This window comes from Lagenorhynchus albirostris, chromosome 9 (genome assembly GCF_949774975.1).
Source record: "Lagenorhynchus albirostris chromosome 9, mLagAlb1.1, whole genome shotgun sequence".
NCBI lineage: Eukaryota > Metazoa > Chordata > Mammalia > Artiodactyla > Delphinidae > Lagenorhynchus > Lagenorhynchus albirostris.
This window is the reverse complement of record NC_083103.1, coordinates 45,524,251-45,540,516: the sequence shown is the minus strand read 5'-3', so window position 1 is coordinate 45,540,516 and position 16,266 is coordinate 45,524,251. Positions and strand designations below refer to the sequence as shown.

Genomic DNA, 16,266 nt, shown 5'->3' with positions numbered 1-16,266 from the left:
CGTAGCAGTGCTGTCTTGCTTTGAATGAAAAGATTCAGGCAAAAGTCAACAAGCATTTTATTTATCATAAAAGAGGGTCTCATACCCAAGGCTGCACAAAATCCTATAATATGAGGGGCCCCCAAGACTAATTAATGTTTCTTCTCTACCTTTCAACTGTAGAGTGCAGAAGAGTAGTTCTCAACCCTGGCCACTCATTTAAAAAAAAAGGGCTTAAAAAAAATCCCAGTGCCTAGGTCTCACCTCAGACCCATTAAATCAGAATCTCTGAGGATGGGCCCCAGACATCAGTCATTTAAAAAAGTTCTCCAAGTGACTCTAATGTCCACTGTAACCAGCTCTACTTAATGTCTTCCCAACACACGGGTGCTTAAAAAATTAAGGTTTCTGATTATGATGTGTGGAATGACAATTTTATGAGTCAACAGAGGTCTGGAAGTACAAACAGGAAAGGAAATGGTCTCATCAGTGCTGTCTCCTTTACCAAATGTATGAAATATCATGCTAGATAATTTTAATAGCATGCACTGAAAAGCAGTATTTCTTTGCTTTCATATTTTAAACTGAGAACATTAGTAAATATTTTCAGCCATTACGAGAGTCTTCTTTATGAATATTCAGGTATATATAATATACTGAAAATAGTCAATATAATATACTGATTTTCTTTCTTTACTTGTCTTCTTAACAAAAATACTCATGTGTATCCCCCTTTCCCCCCAACTATAAAAACAGCAAAAGTAAGAATGTAGAAGTCCCCTTGGGGAAACGTTTTCACAGGGGCTGACTGGCTTTTGAGAATCTACTCTTTACAACTATTACTGCTATTAAAAATTATAATAACAATGGTGATGTCTAAAATTTGTTGAGTTCTTTGTGCTAGCAACTGTGCTAAGAAATTTACAAATATTTCCTAATGGGATCATCCTGGCCCAAAGGGGTGGGTGATATTATTATCCTCATTTTAAAGATGAGGAAACTCAGAGAGGTACCTAACCTGTCCAAAGTACTTGGCTGGTAACTGGCAGTGTTGAAATTTAACTATTCTGTTTGCTCCAGAGCCCATGGCTGTAACTGCTATACAGACTGCTTCCAGGGGCAGGCAGCTTACCTACCAGAGTGTACCAGGGATGGAAAAACTATGAATCAAGTGTTTCTCCACTAACAGTGATACTGCTTGGAGATAATAAAATAGTAATAAGCAGATTTAACTTTTCAAAGGTGCTACATGATGACCACTTGGAGCCCCTAAGAGCTAACACAGCACATAATCTCACTCACTCATGTCCATTCTACTTTCGTAGTTTGTAGAGTAAAACCTTAAAGTGGCCTTGCCACACTCGGGGGTGGTTATTTTATTAGTGTCTTTAATTAAAAACACATAAAACTAACAAGAAAGATGGAACAAGGGCATGCAAACACGTACCGTGCTCTAATCTTTCATAGTCTGAATCCAGGAGAAATGTTTTAAAGCGATTAGACACATAGTGGAAAGCCAAGAACTTTAAGTAATAGGGATTGAATTCAAACTCAGTTGGATACTGGTTGTGAACCTGAAACACACAAGGCAAAGAAAAGAATAAGAATCAAATGGAACAAAAAGTGGATGCCATGCCACTGAGTGCTGACCTGAAATATGCAGGAGACCATTTGGTCACTCAGTCAACTGAATCCCTACCATGAGTGGAAGTCGGAAAGGAACCAGCCTTTTGACAGACACCATGCTAGGGGTTTTTTTTATAAACGTAATCTCATATAATCTCCATAACAACACTACAAGATAGGCATTCTTTTTTTCCGGCTTTATTGAGATATAACTGACATATAACATTGTGTAAGTTTAAGGTGTACAATGTGATGATTTAATACACATATCTATTGCGAAATGATTATCACAAGAGGGTTAGTTAACACCTCCATAACCTCATACAATTACCTTTTTTTTTGGTGGTGGTGAGAACATTTAAGATCTATTCTCTTAGCAACTTTCAAGTATAGAATACAGTATTTGTTAACTATAGTCGCCATGGTGTACACTGGATCTCCAGAACTTACTCCTCTTATACCTGGAAGACAAATATCTCTCCATCCCCCCGCCCCCAGCCCCTGGTAACCACCGTTCTACTCTGTTCCTATGAGTAAGGCTTTTTTAGATTCTACCTATAAGTGAGATCATACAGTATTTATCTTTCTCTGACTTATTTCACTTAGCATAATGCCCTCAGATTCCATCCACATTGCTGCAAGTGGCAGGATTTCCTTTTTTCTCATGACTGAATGAATTTCTCATGTTTATATATATAACATTTTCTTTATCCATGCATCTATAGATGGATACTTACATTATTTCCACTTCTTGGCTATCGTGAATAATGCTGCAATGAATGTGGAAGTACAGATATCTCTTTGAAATAATGACTTCATTCCCTCTAATATATCCGGAAGTGGGACTGCTGGGTCATACGGTAGCTCTATTTTGAACTTTCTGAGGGACCTCCATATTGTTTTCCATAGTGGCTGCACCAATTTACATTCCCAACAAGGGTTCCCTTTTCTCCACATCCTCACCAACATTTGTCACCTCTTGTCTTTTTGATAACAGCTATTCTAACAGGTGTGAAGTGATGTCTCATTGTGGTTTCGATTTGTACTTTCCTGATGATTAGTGAGTGATGAACACTTTTTCATGTACCTTTGGCCGTTTGTATGTCTTTGGAAAAATGTCTATTCAGATCCTGTGAAGATGAGAATTATTACCCTCCCCTCCCCCACTTTACAAATGAGGAAGCTGAAGATGAGCAAGATTAAATAATTTACCCAAGGTCATTCACAGCAACTAGTGAGCCCAGATTTGAACCCTGGCTTGCTAGGCTCCTCGGGCTGTGCCTCCTTCACTACTTTATACTGTGCTAGATACTTGATATGCAAATTATCATAAGTTGTGGTTCCTGCTTTCTAGGCATTTGTGGTGTAATAGTGTGTAATACAGTAAGAAAAATTATGCTTACAGAAGTTTGGCAGTGACAGGAATGAGAAGAGAAGGTGGTGGTTTGGGGCGACAGCAAGAGACGTTTTCCCGACAAAAGAAATGTCGGGAAATGTAGGGCAATGTAGAAGGAGCCAACAGAGAGAGAATAAACTGTGGAGAAAGAGCTGATAACTAAGAGAGTAAGGCCCTGGGAAAGCAAGAATGAATGAGGCTAAGGGTCCAGAAACAGGGAACAGCCTTAAAAATGAGGAGGGACAGAAGAGTAGATAAAAAGAAAGGTATGTTCAAGTGCCAAGGGAAGGGGGAGGAGCTTATGCCTTTTAACATTAATTTTCCATCAGTAACTTAGTGAGGTCACTGGGAGAGGAATAAGGATGAGGGAATGACATGGGAGGGTGGGAGGAAGGCAGAGTCCGGAACGGTCACTGAGCTATAGCATGCTCTAGGCAACCTGTACGCAGACTCCATGGAGCCATCTCATGTGGCAGAAGATAGGCTGATGACCTTGTGATGCTCTCCAGTCCACCCAGCAATCTCACCTTTGGATTGCTCACTCTCTCATGACCAGTTAGAGAATTTTGCTTGGTTGAGATAAGTTCCAATCATAATTGTATTTACTTAAAAGCTGTTTCAAATGAATACTGGAGGCAGGCTGTCTAAAAGCCAGCTTTCCTCTCCATGTTTTAATTTGGCAATGTAGACCAACACTTGGTCAGCCAAACAGAGCAGACATGTGTGCAATATGTTGATTACCCAACAGATCAGTGGGAATTTAAAGTCATGATCTGGATATCAGTGATTTTATCAATGTTTATCATTTGATTAGAAACCTAGTTTTCTGTGATGATTAAAGGTTTTTTTTCCTATAACATTTTTTCTGGCTTTTACATTGAACTAAAATTTTAGATCATAAGTAATACAACATAAAATGGATGTTAAGAAGATGTATTAAAACAGAGTTTGACTCTTAAGCAATGGGCTTGTGTACTGTGGACCTGCTTTCTTGACCTAAGCCACTGCCCTTCCAGTTGGTTCTGGTCTCCCCAGGACAGGAACACTTTCCCTGAGACAACTGGGATGTGGCTCTGAATAGCGAGGTTGTGCGCCATATGCTACGTTTTAGAACTTAAACTCTTTAGCCTGGGTTCCTGGTTCAGAATCAGTAGCACCACCTCAAGGGCTGGTGCACACATGATGGAGGGGGGTGACCCGGATTGTGGGTGGTGTGACAGAAGAAGGAGACAGGTCCGAGAGGATAGAACTTGGTTCTCTACCAATCTGAGAATCTCAGGGAGGAGAATCTGCAATGTGCTTGGGCAGGGTGAGCTCCAAGAACAACTTTGCCCCAACAGCCCCTGGAATAAACCTTGGTAATCACAGGCCAGACCCTTGGCTCACTGTGTCCAGGGGAAGAAGAGTTCAGGGCTATTTCCACTGACCCAGTCCATGACAGTTCAAAAAACTCTTTTAAAAACTTATTAAACAAAGCTCCAGAATAACAAAACATTTCTCTCAATGACTGTTCTCCATAAAAACCACTTGCCTCACACATAACTGTATCTTTCCTTGATTATTCTGATACTTAATGCGCTTAGGAATATAATTTTCATGACCCACTTCTGAGGTAAAGTAGAATGGAAATGATGACGAATACGACCTTAAGTTGAACTTACAGGCATTTCAGGGAGATCAGATGCTAGGACTAGAAGCACTCCTCTACAAGTGGAAAAATGCTTTCATAGCCCGCTGTACTGAGTGACTGGGCTCACCACAAACCCTGCACTCCACAATTACGTTAGAAAAGCTAACACTTCTCCAAGGCCGCTGGCACCAGCCTTGCTTGAATTGGAATTGGTGCTTAGAAAACATTAAGGTGTGAGAGCTTGGGGGCAGCAGTGTCTGCATCTGTGTGCCACAATGGCACCTGCAGTTGCTAACTGCTTGGGGAAAAAAAACAGTCTGTCCTCATACTGGAGTTAGTTATCAGGTCTGTTGGAAGTGGAAGAGAAGATGCTGAACAATTTGTTTTTTGTTTTTTGTTTTTTTTTTTTTACTGTGTAGCAACAGTTTAAGCAACAAGCATGAAAATTTCTTCAATGAAAAAAAAAATCAAATTGACCTGAGTCAAATGCTGGGTTGATTAATGCCTAGATAACCACATTTGGAATCCGACATTAAGAAATACAAGGGATTTTCTGAAATGTCTTTTTACCATAATGAGAAACAAAGACCTGATTGTTTTCACAAGACAAAATCTGGTGCTTTCTCCACCATTTAGTCCTACATCCCAGGGACTCTATTTTTCCAGTTAATTGGCTTTTTTTCCTCGTCAATGGGACACCTGGCCTCTTCTGCTGTATCCCCCCACAGTGGTCTCCACAAGGCACAATCCACGTGCTTCCTTCTCCTTCTGTTAAGTATTGTTTTAATAGATGAAATGGGATCAGGCCAAAGAGACTGCCTCTAAGAACTTATTACAGGGAATGCATGAGAGTTTAGAGGTTTGTTAGCCGCAGGATTTTTTTTTAAACAACTTTAATGAGGTATAACTGACATACAATAAGCTGCATATATTTAAAGTGTACAATTTGATACCTTCTGACGTCTCCACACATCTGTGAAATCATCACCACAATCGACATAGTGAACATATCATCCATAACTCCCAAAAGTTTCCTTGTGCTCCTTTTGCATCTTCCTGCACCCTCCTCTGCAAGCAATGACTGATTTGCTTTTTGTCATTACAGATTAATTTGCATTTACTAGAACTTTATATAAATGGAATCATAAGTATGTACTCTTTTTTTTCTTTTTTCGGTACGCGGGCCTCTCACTGTTGTGGTCTCTCCCGTTGCGGAGCACAGGCTCCGGACGCGCAGGCTCAGTGGCCGTGGCTCACGGGCCTAGCCGCTCCGCCGCATGTGGGATCTTCCCAGACTGGGGCATGAACCTGTGTCCCCTGCATCGGCAGGCGGACGCTCAATGACTGCGCCACCAGGGAAGCCCTGTACTCTTTTTTTGTATGCCTTCTTTCACTAAGCATAATTATTTGAGATGCATCCATGTTGTTGGGTTAGCAGTACTAAATTCCTTTCTACAGCTAAATAGTATTCTACTGCATGGATATACCACAATTTGTTTATTCATTCACCTGTGGATGGACATTGGGTTGCTTCTAGATTTTTGGTTATTACATATAATGTTGTTGTGAACAGTTATGTATGAGTCCTTTTATGGGCATAAGGACTTCATTTCTCTTGTGTAACTGCCTAGGAATGGAATGCTGAATCACCTGGTAGGTAGGTATGTTTAAATTTTTAAGAACTGTTTTCTCAAACAATGGTATAATTTTATATTCCCACCAGCAGTGTTAGAAAGTTCCAGTTCTTCCACATCCTTGCTAACACTTGGGGTGGTCAGTTTTAAAATTTTAGTCATGAAAATAGGTATTTAGTAATATCTTATTTTGATTTTAAGTTGCATTTCCTAATGATAAATGATATCAAGTATCTTCATGTGCTAATTTTTCACCTATATATCTTTGATGGTCAGTATAAATGTTTTGCCATTAAAAAAAATAGGTTGGTGGTTTCTTATATATTGTTTTGCGAATTCTTTATATATTCTTGATACGAGTCCTCCAGCAGACATGATTTGCAAATGTTTTCTCCCACTCTGTGATTTGTCTTTTCATTTTTGTAACAGTGATTTTTGAAGAACAAAAGGTTTTAATTTTGACAAAGTCTAATTTATCAATTTTTTCTTTTATGGATGATGCTTTTGGTGTTGAATCTAAGATATCCTTGCCTAATAACCCAAGATCACAAGGATTTCTTCCTATGTTTTCTTCTAGAAGTTTTATAGTAGATCTTACATTTAAGATCTATGATCCCTTTTGAATTAATTTTTATATTGATGCAAGGTATGGGTCAAAGTTAATTTTTTTTTTGCATCTGGAAATCCAATTGTCTGGTACCATTTGTTGAAAAGACTAGTCTTTCTCTACCTATTGCTTTAAATTTTTTTCATTAAAAATTTTTAATTGAAATATAGCTGATTTTCAATGTTGTATTAGTTTCTGGTGTATGGCAAAGTGGTTCAGTTATATATATATATATATATATATATATATATATATAATGGTTTATTACAGGACATTGAATACAGTTCCCTGTGCTATATATATAGTAGGACCTTGATTTTTATCTATTTTAAATGTAGTAGTTTGTATCTGCTAATCCCAAACTCTTAATTTATCCCTCCCCACCCCGTTTACCCTTTGGTAACCATAAATTTGTTTTCTAGGTCTGTGAGTCGTTTTTGCTTTGTAAATGTTATCTGTATCATATTTTAGATTCCACAAATAAGTAACATCGTATTTCTACCTATTACTTTTGCATCTTTGTCAAAAATCCGTTGTCCATATATATGTATGGAACTATTTCTGGACAGTATTCCATTGATCTGTTTGTCTATCTTTGTACCAATTACCACACTGTCTTATTATACTTTTATAATAATATCAGATAGTGCTAGTCCTCCACTTTTGTTCTTTTTCAAAGTTGTTTTGGCTATTCTAGATCCTTTGCATTTCCATGTGGATTTTAGAATAAGTTTGCCAATTTCTACAAAATAGCCTCCTAGGAGTTTTATTGTGATTACACTGAATCTTTAGATTAATTTGGGGAGACTGACATCTTAACGACATTGAGTTTTCTGATCCATGAACAACAGGTATTTCTTGATTTATTTAGGTCTTTAATTTCTCTTAGTAATGTTTTATAGTTTCAGTGTCCAGGTCTTTAATGTATTTTGCTAGATTTCTTTCATGTTTTTTGATACTGCTGTAAATGGTAATGATTTTTAAGTTTCAGTTTTCCAATGGTTTATTGCCAGTATTGATTTTTGTATACTGAGCATGTATTCTGCAGCCTTGCTAAACTCATTTATTCTAGTAGCTTTTTTTCTTTTATGGGGGGGGCGGGGATAGATTCCATGGACCATCATGTTATTTGTGAATAAAGATAGTTTTACTTTTCCCTCTCTAGCGTGGATGTCTTTTTAAAATCATTTAATTTTTTTCCCCAAATGTTCAATTTAATTTAAAAAAAATTTATTTTGGCTGTGCCAGGTCTTAGTTGTGGCACGAGGGATCTTCATTGTGGCATGTGGACTCTTAGTTGTGGCATGCGGACTTCTTAGTTGTGGCACGCAGACTCTTAGCTGCGGCATGTGAGATCTAGTTCCCCGACCAGGAATGAAACCTGCGCCCCCTGCATTGCGATCATGGAGTCTTACCCACTGGACCACCAGGGAAGTCCCATGAATGTCTTTATTATTACCATTTTCTTGCCTTATTGCATGGCTATGACCTTTAGTACAATGTTGAATAGAGGTGGTGAAGCAGGCATTCACATCTTGTTCCTGATCTTAGGAGGAAAGTGTTCAGTCTTTCACTATTAAGTATGATGTTAGCTGTACTTTTTTTTTAATAGATACTATTTTTAGTTTGAGAAGATTCCTGAGAATTTTCACAAGGAATGGATATTGTATTTTGTCAAATGCTTTTTCTGCATCTATTGAGATGATGTATGGTTTTTTTAAAGTTCCTTAATATGGTGAGTTACACTGATTGATTTCAAATGTGAAACTGACTGTGCATTCCTGGAATAAACCCCATTTGACCATGGTATATTACCTTTTAAATATATTGTTGAATTTGATTTGCTGAAATTTTGTTTAGAAAATTTGAATCTATGATCATCAGGGATACTGATCTATAGTTTTCTTTCCCTGTCTTTGTCAGACTTGGGTAATGCTGGCCTCATAGACTGAGTTGGGAAGTACTCCCTTTGCTTAAATTTTCTGTTAAGAGTTTTTGTAGAACTGCTATTATTTCTTCCTTAAATACTTGGTAGAATTTACCAGTGAAGCCACCTAGGCCTGAAGTTTTCAGTGTGGAAAGATTTTAACTACAATTTCAATTTCCTTAATAGACATAAGCGTATTCAAGTTATGTATTTCTTCTTGAGTGAGTGGGGTAGTTTGTGTCTTTCAAGGCATTTGTCCATTTCAACTAAATTTTTAATTTTATTGATGCAAAATTGTTCACAATATTCCCTTATGGTCCTTTTAATATCTGTAGAATCTGTAGGGATGTTATCGTTCTCATTTCTAATATTGGTAATTTGTGTCTTTTCTTTGATCAGTCTGGCTAGAGGTTTATTAATTTTATTGATCTTTTCAAACAAAAGCTTTTGGTTTCATTAGTTTTCTTCTTGGCCACAAGATCTGGGGGGCCTAAAGGCAAGTCTGTTTCAAATAAATTTAGCCTTATTGTATTATGTAGAATTGGGAATGACAGGCATCTCAGCCTATAAATTAATTCTATGTGAGCATTTCCCCAAATATGCTGATGAACAGAGTTTTAGGCCTCTTTCAGTCATCATCTGGATTCTGTTGTTCAAAATAATTTTGCATTTATCTTGATGAAGAGAAAAAATATACAGATTTAAAATACTAAGACTAAGCTGTTTGAGGCATTTTGGTTTTGTTTTCCATTATGGAGTAAAATCTGCCAATTTCACTTATTTATAGGAAGAGAATCTGACATGGAATTTGGAGAAATATGAATTTATAGGGTCTTATTTTTTGCCCATATGCCATTAAGTACTTTGTAAAATTTAAAGGCCCATAAAAGTAAGCTATGACTCAAATCCCAGGAGAGATCAACATTTTGGGAATAAAATATAATAAGTTAAAACTGGATTTTGCTTTCAGGAATTAGAAGTATTAAGCTACAAGAGACCCTATATTTAATGGTATCAACATTTTAAAAATTATGGGTATGTTAGACACACCCTAGAAAAATAGGTAGCTAACACTAGTTTTTGTTATTTCACAGATTAAGATTTAATAAACATTAATTGTATACCTTCTGTACTGTGCCAATCACTTCACATAAGATTTTTAATCCTTCTGCTATATATACATATATAAAGAAATTGAAGCACAGAGAGGCTGAATAATTTGTTAAAGATCAAAAATTAGTAAATGAGACTGATAGGCAAACTCAGAATTACTTTATGGGCTCAAATATTAAAAGCTTTAATGTGAAGTTGCTTTGTTATAAATCAGCTTGGAGTGTGTCAACTTTTGCCAATTTTCAGTTGACTGGGAAGCAGGCAGACACCAGAAACTCTTGAATACACCATGAATCAATTAACTGCAGTTATTTTGCCAATATGCATGGATAAATTTTAGAGTAACAGACCTATGTGAGGGCGACTTAGCTCCTCACACATGCACTCACAGGGAAAGCTCATATCTTTAAAAGGCAAATAGGTTTTCTCTTTGGAATAGGACCTAGCATAGTGCTGGCATATGGTAACTGTAGGGAGAATCATACCACAAAGCCAGACCAGAGTGAGTCAATTTACAATTTGAATAAACTTCAAAGGCAAAGTTATAACGGTTACTTGCTTTTCTCAAAGTAGCAAATAATGAGAAAGTTCTAAGACGCACTCAAAGATTTACTCTAATGCTGGAATAAAGGAGATGCTTTTCATATACGTCATGCTTTCATTCATATTATACGTATCTTTTCCCTTAGTATTATATTTTAAAAAGAAATTTTAGGTAAAAAAAATTTTTGTTTTGTATTTGGATGTATTTTCCTTCTGAATTTGGTTCAACTATTTTAAGAAAAGGAAGCATCCTGTAATGATATCATTTGAGCTAAGCCAATTTCTTTTAGAAGCAACAAAAAATCTGCCAGATGTTGCTATTATGAAACTGTGATCTAGCATTTATAATTCATCTGACACCTGGATACACTGGCACAAACAATGGCTTTTTATATGATGAGGCAGTTCTAATTTGAGATCAGCGCTTCATCTGTTTTCTTTGTAACTCTATTAGTACTAATGGGCAAGTCTAGGCATACGTCCATGGACTGCCTTTTGGCATTCGGCATGTTAGAAAAGGTTAATAAGCAGGGAACACATTCCACCTGGGGAAGTTTTGCTAGCTGCTGCATAATTTTGCACTTATTTTTAAAAATGTTGTTGAGGCTTGGCTCTGTTTTGTGCTCCTGAGAGACTGAGGATAGCACTAATTCGAACTGTCTGGCAAAAGCCAGAGTCATGTAGAGCATTAGTGTTCACTTGAAAGGTATTCGAAGAAGGCATTTTCTAATGCCTAAAACCACTATGTAGGAGATGATGAAACGCTACCTTATAATTAAGTCAGCAAGAATCAAAAGCTCTATTTGTTAACTACAGTCTTCTGTTTTTGAATGAATAAATTGTCCCTTTTCAGCACAAAATAATCTACTTCACCAAAACTGACACCTATCATAGCCAAGCATTCTTTAAATACTGCAATTAATGTCATACACTCACTTTGCCATGACTTGCCTGAACTTAGGTTATTATGTGTGAGAGTATTAAGTTGAAGGGTTCAGACAAAGTTTTAAAAATTTATATTTTAATTTTTTTTTAATGTAGTATGACCAGATTTGAAATCATACTAAAGCGGTCTTCAGACCCGGAACAATATTATTTTCTACAGTTTGTGAAGCATTCACTTACAAATAATTGAGTTTTCATTAAAAGTCAACTTTTGTTTTCAGTTTCAGAACTGAAATTTCTTACTGATTGTGAGTAGATTCTTTTGCTGACTCTAATATTTAGGTATGCAGAATTCTGCAAGTTGAATATGGGTATTTAACACATTTAATACTGTATTTAACTTAAGCCAAATTCAGCCATACAAACTCAGTCCCCAGCAACTCTCCCTCAATTAGAGGAAAGGAATTTTTAAAAGGTAAAAGTTGAAAACGAGGTGGGGAGAAAGGGAGGGGAGACAGTAGCAGGCCAAGAAAATTCAGAAAGATGGAAAACAGAAGGAAGAATAGCAGAAAATGACAGGAGATGAGAAGCTACACTGGGATGAAAATGATTTGAAAAGGTAACAGTTTGCCCTGTAAACCCAGAAAGGCTCAGGACTCAGAGGCCCAAGTCCTATATAGGAGGAAAAGGGGGGCTAAAAATGAGAACTAGTTTTAAGTCTAGAGAGGCAGTGGTGAGACCTCCAGGGTCCTTTCCTATCTCATGTAGTCTTTCCTGCCTCATGACTACCTTCTTGCAAGCAAGAGATTAGAGGTGTGTTCTCTGGAAAAACCAAACTTGATAAGTTCTGGACTTGGGAACACCATGCACAACTGGGTTAATGATGAGACTGAAAACAGTACAGAAAAAGTAAAACTCTGCACACTTAACTGGGATTTCCCTGGACCAGGCAGCCAGGGTTATAAGTACTTTCCTGGGTATCACAATGGCAAATTTTTCTCTAGAGAAACTAGAGAGCTGCTGGGTTTTTTTTTTTTTTAGAACTCCAGTTTACTAAGAAGTTGAACTTACTAATTAAAAATTTTTTTTCATATTCAGTGAAGTATAATTTAAATATACTAAAATTTCCCTATTTTAAGCCTACAGGTTGATTAGTTTTGGTCACTGTTCATTTGGTTATACATTTGTATAACCACCACCACAGTGAGGATACAGAACAGTTCCCTCATCCTATAAAGTTTGCTCATGTCCTTTCGAAGTCGACCCCCTCCCCTGACCACTGGTACCAGGCAACCACTGATCTGTTTTTCTACCACTACCATTTTGCCTTTTGTAGGGTTTCCTATAAATGAAATCATATATTGTGTAGTCTGTAGTCTTTTTTACCCATTTTCCCCATTTTTATTGAGAAATAATTGGCATACATCACTGTATAGGTTTAACGCTACAGCATGATCGTTTGAATTACATATACTGTGAAATGATGACCACAATAGGTTTAGTTAACATCCACCATCTCATATAAATAAAAAGAAAAAAAATTTTCTCCTTGTGATGAGATTTTTTCTTTTCTTTTATAAATTTATTTATTTATTTTTGGCTGCATTGTGTCTTCGTTGCTACGTGCAGGCTTTCTCTAGTTGCGGTGAGCGGGCTTCTCATTGCCGTGGCTTCTCTTGTTGTGGAGCACAGGCTCTAGGCGCACAGGCTTCAGTAGTTGTGGCACTCAGGCTTAGTAATTGTGGCTCGTGGGCTCTAGAGCGCAGGCTCAGTAGTTGTGGCACATGGGCTTAGCTGCTCCATGGCATGTGGGATCTTCCTGGACCAGGGCTTGAACCTGTGTCCCCTGCATTGGCAGGCAGATTCTTAACCACTGTGCCACCAGGGAAGTCCCTTATGATGAGATTTATCTGAATTTTTTCATTGATCATGATTTTAAGACTCATCCATATTGTTGTGTATATTAACATTTCATTCCTTTTGCTTGCTGAGTAGTATTCCATTGCATGCATGTACCAGAATTTGTTCATCTGTTCACCAGCTGATGGACAATTGGTTTGTTTTTCATGCTACTCCTTTATAGTCGCACCCATTCCCCTCCCCCACTATCTCCAAACCCTCACAACCAATAATTTATTCTCTATCTCTATAATCTTGTCATTTTGAGAATGTTATATAAATGGAATCATACAGTATGGGACCACTGGAGATTGCGTTTTCTTCACTCAACATCATGCTCTTGAGATCCATTCAAATTGTCGCTTGTATCAGCAGCTCACCCCTTTTCATTGCTGAGTAGTGTTCCATGGTATGGATGCACCAGTTTGTTTAGCCATTTACCTGTTTCAGGACATTTTGTCCCCTCCCTCCTGCAATTTCTGGCTATTATAAATACAACTTCTATGACAATACTTTCATATTTGAACCAAGTTTCTTATAAAAAGCATACTGTTACGTCATGTTTTATTTAGACCATTTCCATTTTTAATGCAATTATTGGTATGTTAGGGCTGAAGTCTGTCATTTTACTTTTTGTCTTCAGTTTGTTCTATTTCTTTTTCTTTCTGTTTTCTTTTCCCTGCCTTCTGTGGATTACCTGAACATTTTTTAGAATTTTATTTTGATTTATCTATAGTGTTTTTGAGTGTATGTCTTTATGTAGCTTTTTTAGTGGTCGTTCTGGGTATTACATTACATATCTTGTTACTGTCGACTGGTGTTGACATTTTAGTGAAGTGTAGAAACCTTACTTCCCTTTACATCCCTTTGTGCTCCCCCACTTATAATTGTCTTAACTATTTCCTCTACATATATTGAGAACATCAAAAACTTATAATTTTTGCTTCAACCATCAATTTAGAAAACTGAAGAGGAGGAGAAAAGTCTATTGTATTTATCCATATTTTACTTTCTGTTGTTCTTTTTTCCTTCCTGATATCCCAAGATTCCTTCTTTTATCATTTATTTTCTGCTTGAATAATTTCCTTTAGCCATTTACATCTATGATCCATTTCTGGTAAATTTCTGTGAATGATGTAAGGGTCAGGGTTCATACTTTTTTATATAGATATACAGTTATTCCAATACCATTTGTTGAAAAGTTTCCTTTCCCCATGTCTCATTTTATAATTGTTTTCTGTGGGGGAAGTTGTCATTAGAGTTTTAATCCCTCATTTGTGGAAACAGCAGTTAAACTTACTTCCTTTAAACTTTATTTCACCCTTTGAAATCTGAGGATGTTACCTCAACATATTATATGAAAAAGGGACAGTTACAAACTTTTATTTCAGCCATAAAAATGGTTTAAGTTAATTTTAGGATAAAAATATGTGAAACCAAAAATATGGATATTTTCAAATGCCTATGGATGATATCTTAAAATAATCAGTAAAGAAGTTTGTAAACAAGTGTCCTATTCTCAGTTTAATTCTTTTAAAAAAGTTGACATGGGAATTCCCTGGCAGTCCAGTGGTTAGGACTCCATCCGTGCCTTCACTACCAAGGGCCTGGGTTCAATCCCTGGTCAGGAAACTAAGAACCTGCAAACAAAGCAGTGTGGCAAAAAAAAAAAAAAAAAAAAAAAAAAAAAGTTGACATGGATTCAGTTTAATTCTTATTAAAAAAAAGTCTACATGGGTGACTTTACCTGCCAGTCCTCTCATTCCCCACTGTTTTGATTACTGCAGCTTTGTAGTATTGTCTGAAGTCTGGGACAATTATGCCTCCTGCTTTGTTTTTTTTTCCTCAGAATTGCTTTGGCAATTCTGGGTCTTTTATGGTTCCATATAAATTTTTGGGTCATTCTAGTTGTGTGAAAAATGTCATGGGTAATTTGATAGGGATTGCATAAATCTATAGGTTGCTTTGGGTAGTATTGCCATTTTAACAATATTAATTCTTCCAACCCAAGAGCATGGGATATCTTTCCATTTCTTTGAGCCCTCCTTAATTTCCTTTATTAATGTTTTATAGTTCTCAGTGTAAAAGTCTTTCACCTCCTTGGTCAAGTTTATTCCTAGGTTTTTTTTTTTTTTTTTTTGGTGCAATTTTAAATGGTGCAATTTTAAAAGGTACTTTTTTTTTTTTTACATTCCCTTTCTATTTCATAGTTAGTGTAAAGAAATACAACTGATTTCTGAATGTTAATCTTGTATCCTACTACTTTGCTGAATTCATTTATTAGATCTAGTAGTTTTTGTGTGGAATCCTTAGGGTTTTCTATATATAGTATCATGTCATCCATATATGGTGACAATTTTACCTCTTCCCATCTAATTTGAATATGTTTTATTTCTTTTTCTTGTCTGATTGCTGTGGCTAGGACTTCCAATACTATGTTGAATAGAAGGGGTGAGAGTGGGCATCCTTGTTCCAGATTTTAGTAGGAAGGCTTTCAGCTTTTCACCATTGAGTATTACATTGGCTGTGGTTTGTCATAAATACCTTTCATTATGTTGAGATATGTTCCCTGTGTACCCACTTTGGTAAGAGTTTTTATCATGAATGGATGTTGAATTTTGTCAAATGCCTTTTCTGCATCCATTGAGATGATCATGTGGTTTTTGACTTTTCTTAATGTGGTGTATTACACTGATTGATTTGCATATGTTGAACCATCCTTGTGAATGTGTGATGAACCTCACTTGGTTGTGGTGTATGATCTTTTTTATGTGTTGTTGGATTTGGTTTCCTAATATTTTGTTGAGAATTTTTGCATCTATATTCATCAAAGATATTGGCCTGTAATTTTCTTTTTTGGTGGGATCTTTGGTTTTGGTATCAGGGTGATGGTGGCATCACAGAATGTCTTTGGGAGTGTTCCCTTCTCTTCAGTCTTTTGGAAGAGTTTGAGAAGAATCCGTATGAGTTCTCCTTTGTATGTTTGGTAGAATTTGCCTGTGAAGCTATCTGGTCCTGGCCTTTTGT

The 16,266-nt window shown here is 36.7% G+C and overlaps 1 protein-coding gene across 2 annotated transcripts in view; it reads right to left on the bottom strand.

Moving 5' to 3' along the window:
* SBF2 (SET binding factor 2) overlaps positions 1–16,266 on the bottom strand; it is a 457,881-nt gene that overhangs the window by 11,369 nt on the left and 430,246 nt on the right. For both annotated transcript variants that reach the window (XM_060159685.1, XM_060159686.1), the window contains one exon: positions 1,427–1,553. In XM_060159685.1, the coding sequence (XP_060015668.1) occupies positions 1,427–1,553 (127 nt within the window). The remainder of the gene's footprint in view (positions 1–1,426; positions 1,554–16,266) is intronic.